This window comes from Microcaecilia unicolor, chromosome 4, assembly GCF_901765095.1.
Source record: "Microcaecilia unicolor chromosome 4, aMicUni1.1, whole genome shotgun sequence".
Lineage (NCBI taxonomy): Eukaryota > Metazoa > Chordata > Amphibia > Gymnophiona > Siphonopidae > Microcaecilia > Microcaecilia unicolor.
The window spans coordinates 56,962,413-56,987,302 of NC_044034.1; the positions used below are offsets into that span (position 1 = coordinate 56,962,413).

The 24,890-nt window shown below is 41.9% G+C and overlaps 1 protein-coding gene across 2 annotated transcripts in view; it reads right to left on the reverse strand.

Moving 5' to 3' along the window:
- Positions 1-4,401: 4,401 nt before the first annotated feature.
- Positions 4,402-24,890, reverse strand: part of GUCY1A2 (guanylate cyclase 1 soluble subunit alpha 2) — a 431,042-nt gene continuing 410,553 nt past the window's right edge. For both annotated transcript variants that reach the window (XM_030200255.1, XM_030200253.1), the window contains exon 8: positions 4,402-5,602. In XM_030200255.1, coding sequence (XP_030056115.1) covers positions 5,395-5,602 — 208 coding nt within the window. In that variant the 3' untranslated portion in view covers positions 4,402-5,394. The remainder of the gene's footprint in view (positions 5,603-24,890) is intronic.

Consider the following 24,890-nt stretch of genomic DNA (forward strand, 5'->3'; position numbering starts at 1 on the left):
TGGACTAACCTAGACCAGGATAATAAAGTACTACTTATTTCTCTGCATCTCTCTCAAATATATTTTTAGGCATTAATCTAGTAACGTTTTAGAATGGTTGTGTGCATGTATTGTTCAGTGGCAAAATACGTTCTCTGAACTATTTCCTCTTTATTGTGGAGTCCTTTAGGATTCAATTCACGGTCCCCTTGACTGGCTTGATCTAGATTCTAGAACTAACCCCATTCATCTATGTGGATGATATTCAGCATTTGACCAAAATTGACCCTCAAAATTAACTAGACATTACATTCATAAATATTAAGCTCTCCATGGTAGCAGATTGGTTCTGGTTAAAAAGACTTAAATTAAATCCTATAAATCTAAAGCATTTATTTTCTAAAGGAAAAGAAAGAAAGAAGATACTCTTTATTTCAATATATGTGGCTGGGTACAAAATTCCTATAGGCAATCTCAAACCTTTGGGAGACATTTTTAGATGATGAACTTTATTTTCAACTGTGCCTTTCAGACCTGATTAGGGAATGCTTCTTTGTCCTGAAAATGATTTGTTCAGTTTGGGGGCCAAAAATCTCCACTCTTCTATATACTCTGGTAGAACGTCATCTAGATTATTGTAACACTTCAGGAATTGTAAACTATCAATATTAGATAACTTCAGTTGATTCAAAATGTGGCAATTGATCTCTGTACAGGTGCATAAAAATTTGATCATCTCCTTCACTGGAAGTAATTACTCATGGAACTACTGTGGAGGTGACCTTTGCTCTGGAACCGGACCATAAAGCAGTTCTGAGACTTTCCTTTAGACATTTAGAGAGACTGTTTTTAGGATCAAAAGTGCAAATATTTCCTGATCTTTCAAGAGACACAGACAAGGCGGAAAGCTTTTCTGGCCCTTCGGACCAGAGTGTAAGCTTTAGCTGCCAACTTTGGGCTTAGATTTCCTTGTTTACACTTTGTAGTTTATAAGGGTAAACAATTTCAATTTCTTGATCCAAAACAATTAATTGATTTTCTTGTTAAATATTAATCATTTTACTCTTCTTTAAAGGAAGAGCATTGGCTATCAATTTCATCTAGTGTCCTTTTTTAAGATCTCAATGTTGGTACATGTGATGTACTACTTTGGACTGTTAATTCCCAATACTTCTTTAAGGGCTGCCATATCACAGCAGCAGAACCTACTGGTGGTCCCCTCTTTCAGACACATCAGACTTGATTCCATAAGAACCTCAGGCTTTAGCATAAGGCCCCAACATTATGGAACAATTTACCAATACACTGAAGAATAGAGACATCCTTTATAAAGCTTTAAAATGGTCTTAAAATATACTCTTTTACAAAAGTATTCGATTCTTGAACACTATCCCTGGAGAGAAATGTGCTTGAAGGCTATATAGGCATTGATGGTGGGCCTGGGACTGGAACAAATGGCAGGATGACTTTTCCATCTTTTCTATTCTTCCTCTATCATATGCATTTTTCTTGTTTTCTATGCGCTCCCAAATTTATATATAGCATTCTACTACTGATTTGTTTAGGCATGTCTAAACTGCTTAGCAGTATTAACGATGGGAAGTATATCAAACACTAAATACATATGAAACTTGATCCTGCTCGGCAAAGAAAAAGCCAACAATCTCAATGAGTGTGCTATTCATTAAAAGAGCATTCGCAGCTTTATAGACTAAGATAGAATTTTCATTGTTGCTATAGTAACTAGAGACAAATAGATAACCAACTTAAGGTTCCTGTGTTGCAGTGAATGAGTGAGGCTTCAACCAAATCCACCTACACGATCCATAGCTTTAAAAAGTACTTCTCAAGCCTCTTCTGGAGGAATACTTAGCCAGTTGGGTTTTTAGCACTGACAGAATGAACATGCATGTGAAAGGTTTATATACAGTGAAGACCCATTGAATGCACATCTATCTCATGCATACATTGTGGTAATCTTAACAACCCAACTGGCTAGGTGTGCCTCAGGAGAAGCTTATCAAGTACTGGGTTAAGATCATACTACTGCCTTGATAGGAACAGCAAGGCTGGGCTGTAATGACACTTGCAGTAGGAGTAGAAAAGATTTCACTCCACATGTGATTGTTTTCTTTTCTCTGGTTCATGTTTCCTTGCTGTCTACTGTGTGCATAATATAGAAAGCTTGTTTTGATACAGTTAATGCACAGACCACAAGTTATCCAAATTATGCTGAAAGATAGTCTTTCAGTCAGTGTTTTGGTTCTGCCCAGTTCTACCACTTATGTTAAGATATCCATTTACTGTTTTTACACTGAAGAGTACTAGATCTTTCTAATGTCTGTTGGCCTGGGAAGTATGATTTATTTTGCCACATCAAAAAATGCACAAACTCATTTGCATATTAAGTTCAACAGATGCAAACTGGAGTTTAATAGCACAAACCATACAGGGACAATTCTGCAAATGGCTGACTCCATTCAGGTGACCAGAGGTTGCTTGGTAGTACCCTATTCTATAACAGCACCTGGGCATCAGGTTCCATTACAGAACATTAGCATAACCCGGTATCGGCACACTTAACATTTAGGCACTTGCAGTCATGGATCTAGCATAAGTGCAGGCACCTAAATGCAGAAGGAATGTGCCTAACTTACAGTATTCTGTAAATTATGCAGGTTAATGGAAACCTCATCCATGTTCTGCCCATATACACACTCCCCTTGCATTTATGCACTATGGGGCCCTTTCACTAAGCTGTGTTAGGTGCTAACATGGGCCTAAAGCAGCTTAAAATGGTGTAGTGCAGGATGCACTCAGGTGTCCTTCAGTAACTGCCAAATCAGCATGCACCAACCGTACACTGAAAAATACTTTTTTTGAGGGAGAGTGTCTGGGGGCAGAGAGTGGGCATTCCTGTGCTAACCAGTTAGCACAGCTACATTATCATTAATGCAGGAATACTGCGTGAGTTCTTATCTCAACCACAATGGGTGGTGGTAAGTGCTCACGCAGCTATATTTTAAAATGGCTGTGTGCTAATGGCACTAGTTACGTGTAAGCCCGGTAGTCAGGGAGAAACTTTTCTAGGAGGAAAAAGCCTCAAGAAGCGCCTTTTCCACTATTTAGGCGGAAAAAGGGCTAGGACTGCCTCATCATTGGCAAAAAAAACCTCCTGATATAAGTTGATAGTCTCTTAATTGTAACAAATACAGCCGGGGAACATTCACTGCAAACACAGTAACACTTTTCTTAGTACTTAGCTTAAGAAACAGGTCTTCTTTCAATGTTCAGTGTTCCTCCGTGTTTCGACCTGTTTCTTAAGCTAAGTACTAAGAAAAGTGTTACTGTGTTTGCAGTGAATGTTCCCCGGCTGTATTTGTTATAATTAAGAGACTAGCAACGTATATGAGGAGGTTTTTTTGCCAATGATGAGGCAGTCCTAGCCCTTTTTCCGCCTAAATAGTGGAAAAGGCGCTTCTTGAGGCTTTTTCCTCCTAGAAAAGTTTCTCCCTGACTACCGGGCTTACACGTAACTAGTCTCATACATTTATACTAAGAGAGATCATCAAGATTTGAGACTTGTTCCCTTATATTTTATTATTGTGTGCTAATGGCAACATTAGTGCACAGCCATTAATACAAAAAATAGAAAATCGGCCATTTTACTTCTGTGTAGTAAAAATGGCCTTACCACGTGAGAAAGACCCATGTATGGGCACTCTAAGTGCACGTTTCACCACAGCTTAGTAAAAGTGCCCCTATATAAGTTAGGTGCACCATTAGAGAATAGTGCTGAGGCACCTGCTGGATGTTTGTGGATAAGTGTCTGCTTATGGGTATAAGTGCTAGCATTCTAGACATTTCAGTGTGCAAGAGTCGTGTAAATGCAGGCTCCTAGATTAAAGAATTGCCGTTTATCCCTCAAATTCTATAGATGGTGCCAACAAAATCCCAGCAGCAAAAACGAACTGCGCCTAGCGCTATTCTATAAACCTCGTCTAAAGATAGGAGTGGTTTATAGGATAAGTGTAGGGCCTGTTCCTGTGACTAAAATTTAGGCGCAACCATTTATGTCAACGAAAACCTGGTATAAATGCCTGCATCTAACTTAGGCGTGGATTGGGCACATTCTGTTAACAGTGTGCATAACTTTTAGGAATGCCCATGACCCACCGGTACCCCTCCCATGGCCACACCCCTTTTTGAGATTCACGCATTAGAATTTATACTCTCCGCTTTACAGAATACGCTTAGAAAGTTGCGTGTGTAAATTCTAATTAGTGACAGTGCCGATAATTGCTTGTTAGTGGCCAATTATTGGTGCCCACTGGCTTGTTAAACCATTAAGTTGTGTGCGCAATTTGGCCGCATGGCCAAATTGTGTGCGTAGTTTCAGTTTCCATATATAGATTCCGGGGGCTTGTGTATTTGTCCACATATAATTGTTAGCTGCTGCCAAGAAATTAACTGCATAAGAATTGTTTCCTTCTGGCAATATGCTGATTTGATTGCCTTTAGTCTGCTTTAAAAAAAATGTGTATATCAGTAGGAGAATTTCATTGTTCTATACAGACACAGTAAGACATCAATACAATAAACAATACACACATCAAGAGGTATGTCTAAAGAATTTTCCTTTTGTAAAACGTTAATATTTTTTTTGCAATAAATTGGTATAGTTTCACTTCTTTTGTTTGACATAGGTTAATGTTATCAAATACATTGGTTAATCCCTATCTGAACATCTAATAGTGATAACTAACGGATATTGCATTTATATATCATGGGTTTGTTAATTAGTTCTAAATAAAGCTTACAGACTAATGTGGATTCATTAAATGTAATCCTATACACTCTGAAACATTAACTAAATATATCTCTGATAGTATGTGAAATATAATTACCCAGACAGTGACATTTACATACAAATAAATGTTAACACCCATACTATATCAAATTGAATTACAGTTCCTCCTGTGAGTGTTAGTAAGAATCTACAGTATATCATATATGTATGAAATATTTGTTCTGAATGTTAAAAAAATAATTATGCACTGAATAGAACATGTCAATGCAATAATGCATAATAGGTCTAGGTCATCTAACAGCAACATCATTCACAACTGTACAAATTATTCATCTTTCAAATTAAATCTTTTAAAGGGAAATCTTATTTCCCCACCAGTAATCCTGGATATACATATATAAGTATATAATACAGAAATATTGTGTCTTTAGTTTGTATATGGACAGTAGTCACCCACCTTTGAAATAATTATTGCCTGACATTATGCACAGCTCCTACTGTTTTAGTCTGATCAATGCAGTGAAACAGAAATAATCTCCACTCTCTTGTCATGACCCGGTTCTGGGTTTGTGCTTTTTTGATGAGTTTTTGATCTGCAGCAGGTCTCATAGGCTTGTCTCCCGAAGGTACATGGTGCCGATATTGTAAGAAACCTTTCTCACTCTAGTAGTCGAGATGGAGGGTTTGAGTTGCTTCTGAGAAGGGTTGACCTCTAGGAAATAACACATCCCAGGGATTTCCTTTGGAAAGTTTTCTGGAAGCTCTTCACGGGATCGAGGAATAAAGGTAAAACTTGTGTCCCCTTTCAAAAGCCTAAAGAAGAAAGAAAAAAAAAGACTTGATATGGAAAACATCCAGTTACACAAATTGGCAAGAAATTTTTTTAAACAAGAAATTGAATCTTTAGTTAAGGCAGCAATCATTCACAGTGTTATGCTTCATTAGAAACTTCAGTAGGTGCTTTGTTACATTCATAGATGCGGGGACTGAAATAAACACAATTTTCTGCTAACAGATTTGCTAAAATAAACAGCTTTACTTACTAAAATGTGATAAGATTTTGCAGTTAGAAGATAAAAATGAAGAGTTGCCAAAGCTTTGAAACCTACCACTCTTCATAAGAAATCAGCCCTCCCTCCCAACTTTCAAGCAAGCTCTTAAAACCCATCTCTTCTCTACTTGCTTTTCACCCTCTACCTTTCTTTCTGAGCACTCTACCAAAACCCTCATCCACACCCTTGTCACCTCTCGTTTAGACTACTGCAATCTGCTTCTTGCTGGCTTCCCACTTAGTCACCTCTCCCCTCTCCAGTTGGTTCAAAACTCTGCTGCCCGTCTCGTCTTCTGCCAGGGTCGCTTTACTCATACTACCCCTCTCCTCAAGACCCTTCACTGGCTCCCTATCCGTTTTCGCATCCTGTTCAAACTTCTTCTGTTGCTCCCCAGTATCTCTCCACACTCGTCCTTCCCTACACCCCTTCCTGTGCACTCTGCTCCATGGATAAATCCTTCTTATCTGTTCACTTCTCCACTACTGCCAACTCCAGACTTCGTGCCTTCTGTCTCGCTGCACCCTACGCCTGGAATAAACTTCCTGAGCCCCTACGTCTTGCCCCATCCTTGGCCACCTTTAAATCTAGACTGAAAGCCCACCTCTTTAACATTGCTTTTGACTCGTAACCACTTGTAACCACTCGCCTCCACCAACCCTCCTCTCTTCCTTCCCGTTCACATTAATTGATTTGATTTGTTTACTTTATTTATTTTTTGTCTATTAGATTGTAAGCTCTTTGAGCAGGGACTGTCTTTCTTCTATGTTTGTGCAGCGCTGCGTACGCCTTGTAGCGCTATAGAAATGCTAAATAGTAGTAGTAGTAGTAGTACCTAACCTCCTCTGTGTGCTACTCTGGCTGTGGCCTGCTTTATACACTGAGAGGTCCTTTTAACATGCTGCGGGAAAAAGGGCCCTAAGCTAATGACGGGGGCCATTTTTCCCGTGTGCCAGGACCATTTTTACCGCAGCAGGTAAAAAGCCCCCAGACAAACATGGCCATGTGGAAAGAGAACTCTTACCGCGTGACCAGGTGGCAGGGAGCCCTTACTGCCACCCACTGAGGTGGTGATAAGGGCTCCCGCAGTAACCTGGTGGTAACCGGGCAGTGCACAGTGTTGCCCAATTACCGATGGGTTACTGTCGCACAATCCATTTCTGGGGGTTTTCTTTTTCCCCCGGAAATGGCATGTGCTCTGGCTGGAAATACAGCTGGCGGCCGCGTTGGGCCAGCAGTAGTTCCGATTTAGCTTTCAGTAAACTCGCATTGGGCTTACCAATGCTTTGTAAAAGACCCCCTGAATAATCCACACAAATGTTCAGCACAAACGCTCAGCTCATTATAGCTCCCACTCGTGTGTTAAGACATGTGTTTGATCATTTAAACTGTTTTATATACTGCACAGTCTATATCTTGTTTCCATCTGCTTTGAGCTCTACTTTTAAACTTATTTAGTTTTTATTGTAATTTGCTTAGTTGCCTCTGCATAGGCTTTGTCTTTTTAACCACTTTGTTTTCTTGTACACTACCTATAGGTAGGTATTTGTGCGGTATATCAAAGATGCACAATAAATAAATAAATAAATACTGGTTCAGACCAAATCATGGTGAGTTAAAGACCAAAATGAACACACTAATTGAGAACCCCATGTTAACTGTTGGGAGCATTCCCAACAATTTGTCATTCAATTAACACAAAGAAAAGTTCTGTCTGTGCATTAGGGTCTGGATTCTGTAAATGGCATCTAAAATCTAGATGTGTCCTATTAAAGCACCTACAGCTATTCTATATAACGTGCCTAATGTTAGGCACGGTATATATAATAGCACATAGGACTGGGGAACTCACCTACATTTAAGAATGGCCATTTATGCAACTGAAAACCCGGTATAAATACCCGCACCTAAATTTAGGCGTGTTCCCCCAAATTCTACAACAAAGCATGTAAATTCGAGTAACGCCTCCAACATGCCCACATTCCTCCCATGGCTGCGCCCCCTTTTCAGCTATGTGCATTAGAATTTATATGCATCTCTTTTTAGAATATGCCTACAAGAAACAGATGTAAATTTCAATTATTGCCAATTAGTGATAATTGGTTGTTATTGGCCAATTATCATCACTGATTGGCTTATTACTCAATTGAGTAGCTTGCATAAATTGGGTGTGTACGCAATTTAATGCTCACTACTCACCACCCCTTATATAGAACCATCAAATTACACACACGGGTTAAATATATTCCACTATAGCTGTGTTACCTGTTGTACACATTCTACTACTGACAACTATACATATATCAAATTTTCTTTATTAATTATGTCAATAACCAAATATATTAAAAATCCTACTAAACTAAGCATATACCTCATCCACTTGCGCTCCTGCATACATATCAACACTCATGGTACCTGGTCAAAATAGCCCCGACAAAAAAGCTCCAAATAAAAAAAAGCTCCTGACATAGTAACCTAGAGGGGCATAATCAAACGTCGCCGGCCAAATAGATCGCCGGCGATCTATGTTGGCGGCGGTGCTACAGCTGGCCGGAACCGTATTATTGAAAAAGATGGCCGGCCATCTTTTTTTCGATAATACGGTTTAGCCCGGCCAAATGGCTTGGATTTCGCTGGGTTTGAGATGGCCGGTTTTGTTTTTCAGCAATAATGGAAAAAAATGCCGGCCATCTCCAACCCAGCGAAATCCAAGCCATTTGGTCGTGGGAGGAGTCAGCATTTGTAGCGCACTGGTCCCCCTGACATGCCAGGACACCAACTGGGCACCCTAGACATGTGGGTACAGTGGGTTTTGGAGGGCTCCCATTACCAGAACAAGTGTTACAGGTAGGGGGGGGATGGGTCTGGGTCCGCCTGCCTTAAGTGCACTGCAGTACCCACTAAAAGTGCTCCAGGGACAGCTCTTGTTGCTGCTGTATAAGCTTGGCACACCAGTTGACACCTGAAGACTAATCTCTTTGAAAAAGTCCTTAATTTGAATAAGCACGTTTACTCACAGTTAACTGCAGATCAGAGGTTGTGCCCCACTGGCAACGAGTCTCCCTGGTACTGAGATTAGCAGTAGGTCAGAGCTGGCAGAATGCTGTACAATGCCCTCTTTCAGCCACATTCAAGGGAAGAACTAAGTTCTCTAACATGGCTAACACATGAAAGGGATCTAAAACTGGCTTACAAAAATGGCCACTACCTCATGGACTAACAGAAGTAAAACAGGGCACACTCTGACCCAGTTAGCAGGGGGAAAAGCAGCATGGGAGTACAGCCCAGTACCCTACACCCACCACAATGCATTGCTGATGTGACTCTACAGTGCACCTAACAGAAAAGGTGTCACACTCACAACCAGGGAAAGGCTGTCGGAGGATAGAACACATTCTGCTGTCATGGAGGTGGGTACAGCATTTGAGGCTGGCTGGCAAAAAAGGGTTTTAATTTAATTTTTTTTAGTGTGGGAGGGAGTTGGTGACCACTGGGGGAGTATGGGGAGGTCATCCCCTATTACCTCCAGTGGTCATCTGGTGAGTTGGGGCACCTTTTTGAAGCTTGGTCGTGAAAATAAAAGGACCAAGTAAACCCGGCGAAATACTGCTTAACGCAGTTTTTTTCCCATTATCGGCGAAAGCCGGCTATCTGGTAGCCACGCCCATACCTGCCTTTGCTTCACCGCCGACACGCCCCTTTGAACCTTTGCCAGCGAGGCGACGGGAAAGCGGCGATGCTGTCATTAAAGCGGCTTTCGATTATACCGATTTTGCCGCTTTTCCGAGATCGCTGGCCATCTCCTGATTTATGTTGGGAAATGGCCAGCGATCACTTTCGAAAATAAGCTGCACAGTAACATAGTAGATGACGGCAGAAAAAGACCTGCATGGTCCATCCAGTTTGCCCAACAAGATAACTCATATGTGCTACTTTTTGTGTATACCCTACTTTTATTTGTACCTGTGCTCTTCAGGGCACAGAGCGTATAAGTCTGCCCAGCACTATTCCCGCCTCCCAACCACCATAATAGTTTCTGACATAACAGCCATTGTCAAAACGGCCTGCTCACAATATAACCCTTGACAAGTTAGCCCCCTGACAAAAGGGCCCAATCAGGCTGGCCAGAATAAAAGACTGCATTTTTTGTCCCTAATAATCTTACCTTGCCAAACAGGATAAGGTTGGTAAGCCTATGAAAATAATGACAATATTGTTTTTTTCTTTTTAATTTAGCATGTTGATGGAAGAATAGTTTCTTTAAATAGCAGAAAAGATTATGAATACCAGTTTGTAGCTATAGAATTTTGTTTATTTACATATGCTTTATGCAATCGAATGCTGGTAGGAGTCTTTATCAGTGAAGATTTCAGTTGTAGTTTATTATATTTTTTGTAATGTGTTATTTTTCCTTAGGGGGTTGTTTTGTTAAGGGGCCATTTTGTCAAGGGCTATTTTGTTTGGGTGTGAAATGTCAAGGGTTATTTTGCTACAAGGCTGTTTTGTCAGGGCTTTTTTGTCGGGACTATTATGACTGAGTGCCAACACTCACATATCTCATACCATACACATACTATAAATACATCACAAGCATTAACAAATGCAAAACTTATATGGCATCTATGCACATGGGGCTAGTCATCCAGTGGTAACATTTCAAACCCAAATCCAACAGTCCGCCAGTGCTTTTTAATGGTGGGCGGTTATGAGTAGCCGCTCTATCCTTAGGTATTCATTTCAAGATTAAAAATCAGAGGCGGACTATTGGATTTGGGTTTGGATTGCTACCACTGGATGACTAGACCCATGTGCATACTAAGCCATATAACTTTTGCATTTGTTAATGCTGGTGATGTATTTATAGTATGTGTGTGGTATGAGATATGTGAGTGTTGGTATATATGCAGGAGTGCAAGTGGATGAGGTATAGGAGTAGTTTAGTAGGATTTTTAATATATTTGGTTATTGAAATAATAAAGAAAATTTGATACATGTATAGTTGTCAGTTATATAGAATCATGGGATAACTGTATAGCAGAAAATGTGATTGTGGTGAAACAGGGGACTTATGTCTGTTATTTATTATGTTGCTATATGACATTTATTTTCTCCTCAGTGATTTCCCTTAATTGGCCAGCAGGTGGTGCTTGTCCTGTGCTTTAGAGCTGCAGCTATTTTCTTTTAGCTTATCTTCAACTGGAGGAGCGGAAAGCCCTGAGGGAAAGTAACCTACAGTGCCATTGGCCAAATACACTCAGTGTTAATGCTCTGGGCCCTGATTGGCCCTGAAGTGCAAAATCCAGCCAGAATGTGCTGGAATCCCCCAGTCTCAGAGTGGAAGCGTGGAGAGTAGAGATCTCTACACTGAGACCCTGTTCAAATCCTGTGAACAATTATTTTTCCTGAACTCCCCGGGTATTACTTAGGTAGTAGGAAAGTGTTTAGTTATTTTTACCTGTTATTATTTGCTGTTTACACTTTTTCACCGTTCACACCTTTTTATAAGAATAAACCTATTAGTTCATTAGCTCTGTCTTGGATTGACTATGTTCTTGGTCTGTGGGTGTTTTCTAGGAACTGTGGGATCCCTGGGATTGTGGCCCCAGTGTCCTTGGAAACCACCAGGGAATTAACTTGCAGGTGGGAGACTAGCCAGAGGCAAGCGGGACCCAGTTTAATGCACAAAGACAGGAAAATTACTGCAAAACATTTTAATGCAGTTGGGCGATAGCCTGTTTAAATGCATTAACCACATATTAAGGCAGGAGAGGGCAACCTTTATACACAGACAGTCACATAAATGTCAGTAATACCCCTAGTGGGCCACAACGCTACTGTTGGAATCGGAAATGCACAGAGCTCCATAGACTTACTGTGATACATAAATAAATTAGTAAGTAAAAATTTAACTATGGCAGTGGCGGTTTTTTGGCACCACGGTGGTTCAGTTGTCAACTACGGTTGACTGTGTTTTGTTCAGCCATTATAGAGCTGTTTTACCTCCTGCATTTAAGTGTTGTATCCAACCCCTGAAGCAGGCAGGCATACCCGCAGAAACACAGCCCATGTCGGATCTGTTTGTTTGACACTCCCCAGGTGGAAGTCAGTGTGTTATCCTCTACTTTCCTGCTTCCTTTGGATCTATATAGAGGCCCTTTCCTGTTTTTCTGTGGATTTTAGTAATTGGCTGCCAAATGAATGGCATAGAAACAAGAAAAAGTAATTGTTTTCTTATTTTATTTTCTCTTGAAAAATTTAGAATTCAGAAATTCAGTATTGTAATTAATTGAGTTCTCCACAGTAACGGCCACTGCAGTCTAGAATGGTATCACAAATTAAGTCTTAGCAATAAAGTCTGTGCTGGGACCACGGCTTCAGCTGTTCCCAGTGCTGCTGCTACAGGGTGTACGGTCGAGGTCGCGTTGCGTGGTCTCTAGCACAGAGAGGCTCAGTTACCTCTCTTTCCCACAGTGGGCAGGCGGGAGGCCGAGCTCATTTCCACAAGTGGTTGGTCGGGCGGGGGGCAGAGCTGGACCACGATCGCCGCAGGGCAGGTCTCAAGTGGTCCTCCATGGGGAGAGGTTCACCTGCCTCTCCCTGCTCCAGAGGTGCGACGGTGTCGTTTGATGACTCCTCCCGGGTCTCGGCGGTCTGATCGGCCTCGATCGCCGACTGCCACTCACTACCCAATGCCCGGAGCCTACATGGACATGACTTCAACATATATGCATTGGAAGAGGGGTGGGAGAGAAGGGATATGATAGTAACGCTTAAATTCCTCAGTGGCGTTAATGTACAGGAGGTGAGCCTTTTTCAAATGAAGGAAAATTCTGGAATGAGGGGGGCATACAATGAAGTTAAGAGGGAATAGGCTTAAGAGGAATCTAAGAAAATACTCTTTCACGGAAAGTGTGGTGGATGTGTGGAATGGCCTCCCATGGAGGTTGTGGAGATGAAGACTGTGTCAGAATTTAAGACAGTGTGGGACAGGCATGTGGGATCCCTTAGGAAATGAAGAGTTAGGTTTTTACTGAGGATGGGCAGACTGGATGGGCCACTAGGCCCTTATCTGCTGTTATGTTTCTATGTTTCTTATATGTACATTTAAAAGATATTCAAAGTACATAGAAAATATATACATCACACACATCTAGCTATCTAATCTATCCATCCCTCCACCTGGAGTGGAGGAGTAGCCAAAATGTTAGGGCAGTGCCCTGAGAATCTGGGGAACTGGGTTTGATTCTCACTGCAGCTCCTTGTGATTCTGGGCAAGTCATTTATCTCTCCATTGCTCCAGGTACAAAATCATTAACTCTACATAATATGTAAACTGCTTTGATTGTAACCACAGAAAAGCAGTATATCAAATCCCATCCCCTTCTCTCTATATATGGACAATCAAAAAATGTTCCCACTTAAATAACCATTGAGGGGGAAGTTATCAACCTGGGCTACTGTTAAGATGGGTTATTTTACCACAAGTTGTGTTATTTAGCACAGGGTCTCATTGAATAAAATGGACAGAATTGGCCCTGGATATCCAATGCAGGGCCATGTCCGGGCACTGGCACTGATATCCAGGGCTAATTGGCACTGATATCCAGGGCTAATTCAAACTAAAGTGACCACAAGTACTACAAGACTGTTGCCAGGATTTTGGAAGCCATTTTTAGGTCAGACTTGTGATGGGAATGAGTGAGTTGGCATTGCTCCTGCACATATAGCCCCCAGACCACCAGAGAGCTTCCAGATATGCCGAAAGGGGTGAAGGGGGTGGGGGTTGGGCTATCATTGTCTTTGGGGCAGGGGGAAGTGAGATGGTATTGGAATGGGAGGCACCCGAAACCCCTCTTGCAGCTACCGGAAGTTAAGTGGCACAGGCCAATATTCAGGCCAGTGCCTGGTTATCTCTGTGACTAAAGTTAGGCCAGCCTTTTTGCTGTTGTAATTTTAGCCACTTACGTAACTGGTAGAAGTCTAAATATCGCTTCAAACCATTTAAGTACTGGCTCCCTCCATAGTTTGCCCATGGACTACCCTGACAGTGATAATCAGTGGCACTGTCTGGTTAAGTGCCACTAAATATCAGCGGTTAGGTGGCCACAGGCAACTGGGCAGGAGCCTCTTATGTCCAGTTAAATCACTTTGAATATTGGGTGGGATGCTCATATAATCATAACATTTGAAAACCTGTATAACAACAAAACCTGAGTTGAACATTTCTAAGCTGGAAATTTTGCCCAAGCTGCTCTTAGGTTATTCATATTCTGAAATAGCACAGTGAGTGCATTTCCTATCCATAATTCCAAAGTGATGTAAATTACAGATAGGGAGAAAGCACAGAGTACTATACCATTTAACTTTCAAATGTTCTTATCAAAGAACTTTCATAAAAGTTTTTTTTCCACTTTTGGGATCCGTGTCTCTAATGGGCTTCTGCAAATAAATTAGGCTAGAATATTCTGTTCTTAATATATATTGCAGTTCTGTAGTTTCCAGGTCTACTACCAACTTTTGCAGGTAGCAAAATGAGATTTTTAAAAAAATTATTTCTATTTAAAATGAAAATATACATGCAGATTATTTGGACAGTGCAAATTAAGGAATATGTGGTCCTACAAATTCAAGTGTTTGATATCATATATACTCTATTTTTTTTATAGAAGGATCACTTAGGGGCCCTTTTACTAAGCCGCGGTAGGCTCTAAGGCGTGCAGTGCATGCCCAAATGAGACTACTGCCAGGCCAGCACACCCTCCTGGTGGTAATTTCAGATTTCGTGTGTGCCCGTAAGATGTGGAGGAATTATTTCCTCCTATGCACACCAGTTCCAGCGGTAATCGGCACTTGGCGCGCACCAACCTGTCACCGTGTGTATAGCACGTGAGCCTTTACTGCTATATCAAAATTAGGGATGCAAACAAACTGGACAACACAATAATAATGGGTAATTTCAATTACCTAATATTGACTGGTTAAATGTAACATCGGGGCATGCTAGGGAGGTAAAATTCCTTGATAAAATCAAGGACAGCTTTATGGAGCAGCTGGTACAGGAGCCGACGAGAGAAGGAAAAATTCTAGACCTAGTCCTTAGTGGAGCGCATGATCTGGTGTGGGAGGAAATGGTGCTGGGGCCGCTTGATAATAGTGATCATAATATGATCAGATTTGATGTTAGCTTTGAAGTAATTATACATAGGAAATCAAATACGTTAGCGTTTAACTTTAAAAAAGGAGACTATGATATAATGAGAAGAATGGTGAAAAAAAAAACTTAGAGGAGTGACTGCGAGGGTCAAAAATTTATATCAAGCGTGGATGCTGTTCAAAAACACCATCCTGGAAGCCCAGGTTAAATATATTCCGAGTATTAAAAAAAGGAGGATGGAAGACCAAATGACAGCCAGCGTGATTAAAAAGTGAGGTGAAGGAAGCTATTAGAGCTAAAAGAAAATCCTTCAGAAAATGGAAGAAGGAATGAACTTAAAATAATAAGAAACAGCATAAGGATGTCAAGTCAAATGCAAAGCGCTGATAAGGAAGGGGGAGGGGGTTGATGACCACCGGAGGATGTAAGGGGATGTCATCCCCGATTCCCTCCGGTGGTCATCTGGTCAGTTCGGGCACCTTTTCAAGGCTTGGTCATGAACAAAAAGGGACCAAGTAAAGTCGGCCAAATGCTCGTCAGGGCTGGCCTTCTTTCCTCCATTATCGGCTGAGGCCGGCCATCTCTTAACCACGCCCCCGTCCCGCCTTCGGTACACTGCCGACACGCCCCCTTGAACTTTGGTCGGCTCTGCGACGGAAAGCAGTTGAAGCTGGTCAAAATCAGCTTTCAATTATACCGATTTGGCCGGCTTTAGGAGAAGGCCGGCCATCTCCCGATTTGTGTTGGAAGATGACCGCCCTTCTTGTTCGAAAATAAGCTGGAAAGTCAACATGGATTTAGTGAAGGGAAATCTTGCCTCACCAATCTACTACATTTCTTTGAAGGGGTGAACAAACGTGGATAAAGGTGAGTCGGTTGATATTGTGTATCTGGATTTTCAGAAGGCGTTTGACAAAGTACCTCATGAAAGACTCCAGAGGAAATTGGAGAGTCATGGGATAGGAGGTAGTGTTCTATTATGGATTAAAAACTGATTAAAAGATAGAAAACAGAGAGTAGGGTTAAATGGTCAGTATTCTCAATGGAAAAGGGTATTTAGTGGGGTTCCCCAGGGGTCTGTGCTGGGACCGCTGCTTTTTAACATATTTATAAATGACCTAGAGATGGGAGTAACTAGTGAGGTAATGAAATTTGCTGATGACACGTGGAGGGGCATAATCGAAAGGCGCCAGCCATCTCTATGGGCGGCCATCTCCGGCGCCGCAAGCAGGTGGAACCAACCGTATATTCGAAAAAGATGGCCGGCCATCTTTTTCTTCGCTAATACGGTTGGGCCTGGCCAAATGTCAGAGTTCGCCGGGTTTGAGATGGCTGGCATCGGTTTTCGGCCATAATGGAAAAAAATGCTGGTGATCTCAAACCCAGCGAAATGCAAGGCATTTGGTCGTGGGAGGAGCCAGCATTTGTAGTGCACTGGCCCCCCTGACATGCCAGGACCCCAACCAGGCACCCTAGGGGGCACTTCAAAAAATTAAAAAATAAAAATAAAAATAAAAATAGCTCCCAGGTGCATAGCTCCCTTCCCTTGGTTGTTTAGCCCCCCAAATCCCCCCACAAAACCCACTCCCCACAATTCTACACCATTACCATAGCCCTAAGTGGTGAAGGGGGGCACCTACATGTGGGCACAGTGGGTTTTTGGGGTTTTTTGGAGGGCTCAACATTTACCACAACAAGTGTAACAGGTAGGGGGGGATGGGCCTGGGTCCACCTGGCTGAAGTGCACTGCACCCACTAAAAACTGCTCCAGGGACTTGCATACTACTATCAGGGAGCTGGGTATGACATTTGAGGCTGGCATTGAGGCTGAAAAAAAAGGGGTTTTTTTGGGTGGGAGGGGGTTGGTGATCACTGGGGGAGTAAGGGGAGGTCATCCCCGATGCCCTCCGGTGGTCATCTGCTCAGTTGGCGCACTTTTTTGAAGCTTGGTCGTGACAAAAAAGGGACCAATTAAAGCTGGCGAAATGCTCGTCAAGCCTGGCTTTTTTTTTCCATTATCGGGCGAAGCCGGCCATCTCATGAACACGTCCCCGTCCCGCCTTCACTACCCTACTGACACGCCCCTTGATGTTTCGACGGCTCCGCAACGGAAAGCAGTTGAACCCGGCCAAAATCAGCTTTCGATAATACTGATTTCGCCGGGTTCAGGAGATCACCGGCCACCTCCCGATTTGTGTCGGAAGATGGACAGCGATCACTTTTGAAAATGAGCTGGAAAATTATTCAAAGTCGTTAAATCACAGGAGGATTGTGAAAAATTACAAGAGGACCTTACGAGACCAGGAGACTGGGCGAGTAAATGGCAGGTGACATTTAATGTGAGCAAGTGCAAAGTGCTGCATGTGGTAAAGAGGAACCCGAATTATAGCTACATTTTTTTTTTGTTACATTTGTACCCCGCGCTTTCCCACTCATGGCAGGTTCAATGCAGCTTACATGGGGCAATGGAGGGTTAAGTGACTTGCCCAGAGTCACAAGGAGCTGCCTGTGCCTGAAGTGGGAATCAAACTCAGTTCTTCAGGACCAAAGTCCACCACCCTAACCACTAGGCTACTCCTCCACATCATGCAAGGTTCCACGTTAGGAGTCACCAACGAAGAAAGGGATCTAGGTGTCGTCGTTGATGATACGTTGAAACTTTCTGCACAGAATGTTAGGTATTATTAGGAAAGGAATGGAAAACAAAAATGAGGATGTTATAATGCCTTTGTATCGCTCCATGGAGCGACCGCACCTTGAATATTGTGTTCAATTCTGGTCGCAACAGAACTGGAATCAGGATAGGATTCAAGGCAAGCAAGACAAGGCAGAAGTGCTAACTGCACCAGCACTAACCTGGACCTTTGTCGTTTGCAAAGGCCCTGAATGGAAGAACACCACTTCCTTATCAAGGCCCTGACTGATGATGTCACCACTACAGGACACAGGCAGAAAGCATACTGAAGCACAGAGAGGCTTAACAATTAACACACACAGGTGCAGTATAGTGAAGTAATTAGAGCCATGCTAGAAGCAGCCAGCACGCAGAGACAGAGCTATCTCAGGCAACACACACAGGTGCAATATAGTGGAGTAATTAGAGCCATGCTGGAAGCAGACAGCACACAGAGACAGAGACAAAGCTAACTCAGGAAGAACAGACAGAAGCCAGCTAAGAAGCTGACCACCAGAAAAAAGGTAAGTTTGAGAGGGGTCACGACCACAATTGTAACACGTACCACGCCAAAATCCAAACATAATCTATAACAACACACGTAACTTAACTGGCTTAACAAGCCAATCAGTATTGTTATCAGTATTGCTAACAGCACTTAAGCAATAATGAGGACTGACAATAATTAAAATGTATGCATGCAAACTTCTAAGTTTATTCTGCAATACACAGCACCTAAATTTTAATGCATTCAGGCAAAAAGGGGTGTGGCTATGGGTGGGGAAATGGGCATAATGTGGGCATTCCAAAATTTACATGCTCTGTTACAGAACGTGGCCCTTTGCACCGGGATTTATACCACGTCTACGTTGGTATAAATGGAGGCACATAGATTTAGGTACTAGGGTGTCAACTAAGCGTATTCTATATACCGTACCTAAATCTAGGCACTGCTTCTAGAATATGCTTAGGCACCTAAATTCTAATGTGCGTAGTTTAAAAGGGGCGTGGCTATGGGTGGGATAATGGGCATTTTGTGAGCATTCCAAAATGTACATGTGCAGTTATAGATATGGCCCAGTGTGTATAAATCTACGCACAGGGATTTAGGCCACATTTTCACTGGTCTAAACGGATGCGCATTGTTTTAGGCGCTAGGATTTCCACCTAAGCATATTCTATATACTGTGCCTAAATCCAGGCACTGCTTATAAAATACACTTAGGCAGAAATCTTTACAGCGTGGATTTTTTTAAGCGTCATATATAGAATCTGGCCCAATACACCTTATCAGTTCAAGGCGAGTTACAAAGCCAAAACAAAAAAGAATCAATAACAATCCTCTGAAACAGTTAAAACCTAGAAAGTACCATAATTGTTTCCAGATTCTTTCTAAACACAGCATATTGTAGACAACATCACAAAACTCGAGATAGTAAGTTCCAAAAAGAGGCCATCTGATAGGAAAGTGAAGCTGAGAAATGCCTAATTGATTTTAAAGCAGAAACAGTGGGAAATCGTAAAAGAAATTGATTTTGTGGCTGAGATCTGTGAATGAGGGCTACTAGATCCATCTTATAAGAAGGAGCTGTACCTGACAAAATCTTAAAGATCATTGTACATGCTTTAAATTTAATACATTCTTTAGAAGGCAGATAATATTCTTTAGGTCATTGATTAATCTGCCATATTTTGCATTTCTTGTAATCAATCTAATAATTTCATAGAGCAACAGTTGGTGCTAAATTACAGTAATCAAATCAGGCTAGCACTCGCTCTTGTACCAACAATCTGAAAGTATCAGGTTCAAAATATATCTTAATAGCTCTAGGTTTCCTTAGAGTATAGTAATTTTTTCTCAAAATGATTAACATTTCTTAATAGCTCTAGGTTTCCTTATAGTAAATTTTTCTCAAAATTATTGAGACACACGTGTCTAAATGCCAGTTTATGTATATCCAAATCATGAATAGTTCTACCAGAATCCTTTAAACAAAAAGGCTATATCACCCCACAATGATCGCCAAGAAACTGCATCCTCACTCAAACACCAAGAGAAAACCTACTATATAATGTGAGAAAGGAACCCTACGGAACATGTAATGCTTATAGGGGTCCTTTTACTAAGCCACGGTAAAAAGTGGCCTGTGGTAATGTGGGTGTATGTTTTTGGTGCATGCTGGGCCATTTTTTTTTACCAGAGCTGGAAAAAAGGCTTTTTTAAATGGGGGCTGTAAATGGTCATGTACTAGAATTAAAAGTAGCGTGTGGCCATTTCCTGTCTGAGTCCTTACTGCCACCCATTGACCTAGCAGTAAGGGCTCATGTGCTACACATGCGGTACTCAAGCAGCATGCACCAATATGACCATGCTGCCGATTACCACCAGGAATGCCCCCCCCCCCCCCCCCCCCGTGGTAGAAACACAGCTATGGAATGCACTACCAACTGTCTTGAAAACGATTAACGAAATAACTAACTTTTGTAAATCACTGGAAACCTATCTCTTCAACAAGGCCTACAATTGGAAACCATTGCTTACTATAACACTTCACCACGTCACCCTATTCTGATAGTCATCCTTCTATAACTTTGCTCAGCTCTTTTTTCCTCAGCCATGATCTTGTTGTAACACCAACTGTATCTGTCTCCTGGAATGGCGATGCCATAACAGGTTTCTGTAAGCCACATTGAGCCTGCAAATAGGTGGGAAAATGTGGGATACAAATGCAATAAATAAAATAAAAATAAAATAATAAAACAGAAAAATATTTTGTACCGTGTGAAACAGCACACGTCATCTTTAAAATTATAGCCGGGCGGGCATGCTACCCAGGCAGTAGGGTCAATTTGGCACGTGCTACACATGTGGTAGCCTTACCGCTGCTTTGTAAAAGAGCCCCATAGTAAATTATAATCCCAAACTAGAAAACAAAATGCGAAATAGAAGAAAATGGCACAAAGCCTTACAAGATGCCACAATGCAATTTATGCAGGCACATGTCACAGGATCCTATAGCTACCCACATGGGAAAGTCATTCAAAATAAGAAGCTCACATTCATGCTTCTCTATCAATGTACTGTGTATGATCCAATGCAAAAAATGTGACGAGAGATGCTACATTGGAGAAAAAAAATTGAGAAAACATATCAGTCTTCGTAAACATAACAAAGTATTTCAGAAAAATAAACCAGATGGGTGAGCATTTCCCAAAGGAAAATCACTCCCTTAAGGACCTTACAATAAAGGTGCTTAAAGGAAGTTTCAGGAGCACACAGGAATGGAAAACTTGAACTAGAATGATCAAAGCTTTGAGACTGACACAAAAGGACTCAATAGAGCAATTGGCTTTCTCACTCATTATCAGATTTAAGGTCTTTGAACTGTGAAGTGTTATAGCCTTATCACCTTTGTCTATTCCCCCCTCCTCCTTTCACTAAGCTATACTAACATCTGCAAACAGCCTAAAACCTAGATGAGTTTGTACTGTTTAAACCCAGTGTAACTGATAAGCACTTGATAGAAGCCCTTAATCAGTTAGACATAATTCCCCCCAAACTCTATAAAAGTCGCTACAAATTGTGTGCAGAAATTTGGGTGCAATTTAATTGAATAATGAGCCAATTAGCACCAATACTTGAAATTTTAACAAGCAATTATTGGTGCTCATTGGATTGAATTAAATTTACACATATAAATTTAGGTGTGGATCCAAAAACGTTTCCTTGGTGTACATGGTCATGCCTAAATATAGTCGTGGTTCCTGGCGCTAAGTGCTATTCTATAAACAGCACCTAATTTGGGGTCCTTTTACTACGCCACGGCAAAATGTGGCCTGAAGTTGTGTGGGTGCGTGTTTTTGTCGTGTGCCAGGCCAGCTTTTACCGCGTCTGGGAAAAAGGGCTTTTTTTCAATGAGCCAGGAAAAAGGCCTGTGGTAAAACTGAAACCAGTGCACGGCTATTTACAGCCTGAGCCCTTAACACCACCCATTGATCTAGCGGTAAGGGCTCATCGGTGACTAGTTGGTGTGCACCAACTGCCGATTAATGCCAGAAATGCCGCATGCGGTAGAAAATAAAAAAATTAATTTGCCTGGCGCTATGGGCATATGCTAAATCCAAAATTATCACCAGAGGGACGTGCTAGCCTAGTGGTAGTCTCATTCTGGCACACGCTAACTGCTTTTACCACATTCTCTGGCAATGAGTTCCACAGCTTAACTATGTTCGAGCAAAAAAAAATATTTTTTCCTACTTGTTTTAAAAGTATTACTTTGGGGTCCTTTAAAGTGCAGTAAAATCTGAGCTTAGCATGTTCTAATGTGGGACTTTCCCATACACTAACACCCTAATACTCAAAAGTCCCGTGCTGTTCTGAATAGCGCCGTTAAAAAAAAACACCAGAACAATGCAGAAGAACAACGCCCGAATGCTCAACACTAATGAGATGCAAATAGAGGTGTATTCACAGCGTGGAGCATTCGGTGGGAGGATTGTGCTTGGCGCATATGCAGAAGAGTTCTGCAGTAAGCTCATCTCCTGTGCACATGCGCCTGGTAAAACCCGAACGTGAAGCACACATTGGCGTCTGTGTTCTGAGGCCTTAATATAAGCAAAGTGGAGGAGTAGCCTAGTGGTTAGTGCAGCGGACTCTGATTCTGGGGAACTGGGTTCAATTCCCACTGCAGCTCCTTGTGACTGTGTAGAAGTCACTTAACCCTCCATTGCCCCTGGTACAAAATAAGTACCTGAATATATGTAAACCACTTTGAATGTAGTTGCATAAACCTCAGAAAGGTGGTATATTGGGTCCCCCATTTCCTTCTCCCCCCCCCCCCCCCCCCTTAATAGCTTGGACGCTTATATTTAGACACAGGAAAGAGGATCCTGCTTCAACAGTGGCCGGTCCAGGTCACAAATACCTGACAGAAACCTAGAGTATACCATGGTAAATGCCTGCTTAACTTACTTAGGGAAATGGGAATTGATATACTGCCTTTCTGTGGTATTTTGCAACTACATATATACAGGTACTTATTTTGTACCTGGGGCAATGGAGGGTTAAGTGATTTGCCCACAGTCACAAGGGGCTGTAGTGGGAATTGAACCCAGTTCCCCAGGATCAAGGTCTGCTGCACTAACCACTAGGCTACTCCTCCACTCCAGGGGCCCTTTTACCAAAGTGTGCTAAAATTTGTGTTGTAATGTGGGATTTTTAGCACGTGATAACTGCAAGTTTTATGCAGCACATTTTGAGGGCTTTCCCACTTTTTTTTTAATGGTCACGTACTAATGTTACCATTAGCATGCAGTAACTGCAGAGAGTTAAATTGGGAGCACTTACCGCCTCCTATTTACGATGCTGTTTCGGCCAGTTAGGGCGCAGTAAGTATAATGCACTAGCCGGTTAACGCTTCTATGCCCATCCTCCGCCTATGCCATACCCCCTCAGACAGCAATTCTGAAAATACAATAATGTGCAGTTCGGTGGTGTAGCCACTCAATTTAGACTCAGGCCCACCCAAAATTGTGGCACTCTCGCTGTGGCTGCTGGGGCTCCTTAAACCCTGCCAGCTGAAGACTCCCTGCTTCTTGTGCAGCCATCAAGTGCAGCTGGCAGCACTTGCCTCAAGCTGATGCCGACACTGGACCCTCTGTATATGCTCAGTTTTTGCGCAATGTCAAGCGCTGAACATGTGTGGCCTTCCAGCGGCAGCAATAGTCCAGATATACTTGGCTGATTGCTGCTTGGAAGAGTGCTGGCTGTCCAAGAAGGAGGGGATATTCAGTTGGCAGGGTTTAGAGATCCCCACCAGTTCAGGTGTTTAATATTTTGGGTTTGGGGGAGGGACAGATGGGGGCAGAGATCAGGTGAACAACGCACGGAAACAGCCAAACTACCACAAAATGCTTTAATACATTTGTGTGGTAGCCTGTTCCTGTGTGCTAACAGTTCGTTGAGGGCTAAACACCTTTTAGTAAAACATCTCCGTTGCCTTTTCTATGCTGGGTTGACATTCCGGGTCTCTGTTGTTCTCTACAGGATCCTCATGCAAGTTTCTCCAGAACTTCTTTGTTTAAGCTTTAATTGGTGGTGATTTAACTAAGTCAATATTCCTACCCAGTTCCCCAAAGTACTGCCTTGTGTTCTGCCTAAGCACGTTTGAGCTTCTGCCATTACTTTTAATTTCTTATTAAAGGATATGAAGATAAGATCTACCGTTAGTAAAGCATGTTTCAGCTTGAGGTTTTGAATCTCATTATTTTAGGAATCCCCAATCCACTGTGGTAATCATCCATCAGTAACCTCTACATGCAATCATTTTTTTTCTTCTATATGTTTTATTCCAAGAAGTTCTCTCTCTCTCTCTCTCTCTCGCTTGCTCCTTTTCTTCTGGTTTTTCAAATTCATCAGTTGGACTCTCTCAGTAATAATTTTTTGTTGCAGAATACTGTGATTTGTTTCTATGATATCATTAGGTGGACCTGCAGGTTATGGCAGCACCCAAGGAAGAGATCTAGGTGCCATCATGGACAATATGCTGAAATCTTCTGCCCAGTGTACTGAGGCAGCCAAAAAAGCAAAGAGAATGCTAGGAATTATTAGGAAAGGAATAGAAAATAAGACAATACTACAATGCTCCTGTATTGCTCCATGGTGCGACCTTACCTTGAGTACTGTGTGAAATTAGAAAAGGTTCAAAGAAGGGTGACCAAAATGATAAAGGGGATGGAACTCCTCTCATATGAGGAAAGGTTAAAGAGGTTAGTGCTCTTCAGGTTAGAAAAGAGACAGCTGAGGGGTGGGGGTGGGGGGACATGATAGAGGTCTACAAAATCCTGAGTGGTATAGAATGGATCCCCGTGACTAAAAGCATGCATTCAATTTCAATCAATGCCATTTAGTGCAGATAATTCATTATTAGCACCCAATTATCAGTGCTAATTGGCTCATTCAATTAAATTGCATGAACAAATTGGGCATGTGCCCAAATTTGCACGTGCAGTTTTAAGCACCATGGGCTAGATTCTATATATGGCACCTGAAATATTAATTTGGAAAAAAATTACGCCTAGGTGTATTCTCTAAAGTACACATAAATTTTATGGAATAGGCTTAAATTTCCACACAGTATATAGAATATGCCACGAGGTTCGCCACATAACCAAATTTGGTATCTCATTAATTTAGGCCATGTTTTACTTGGTGTACATCCTGAT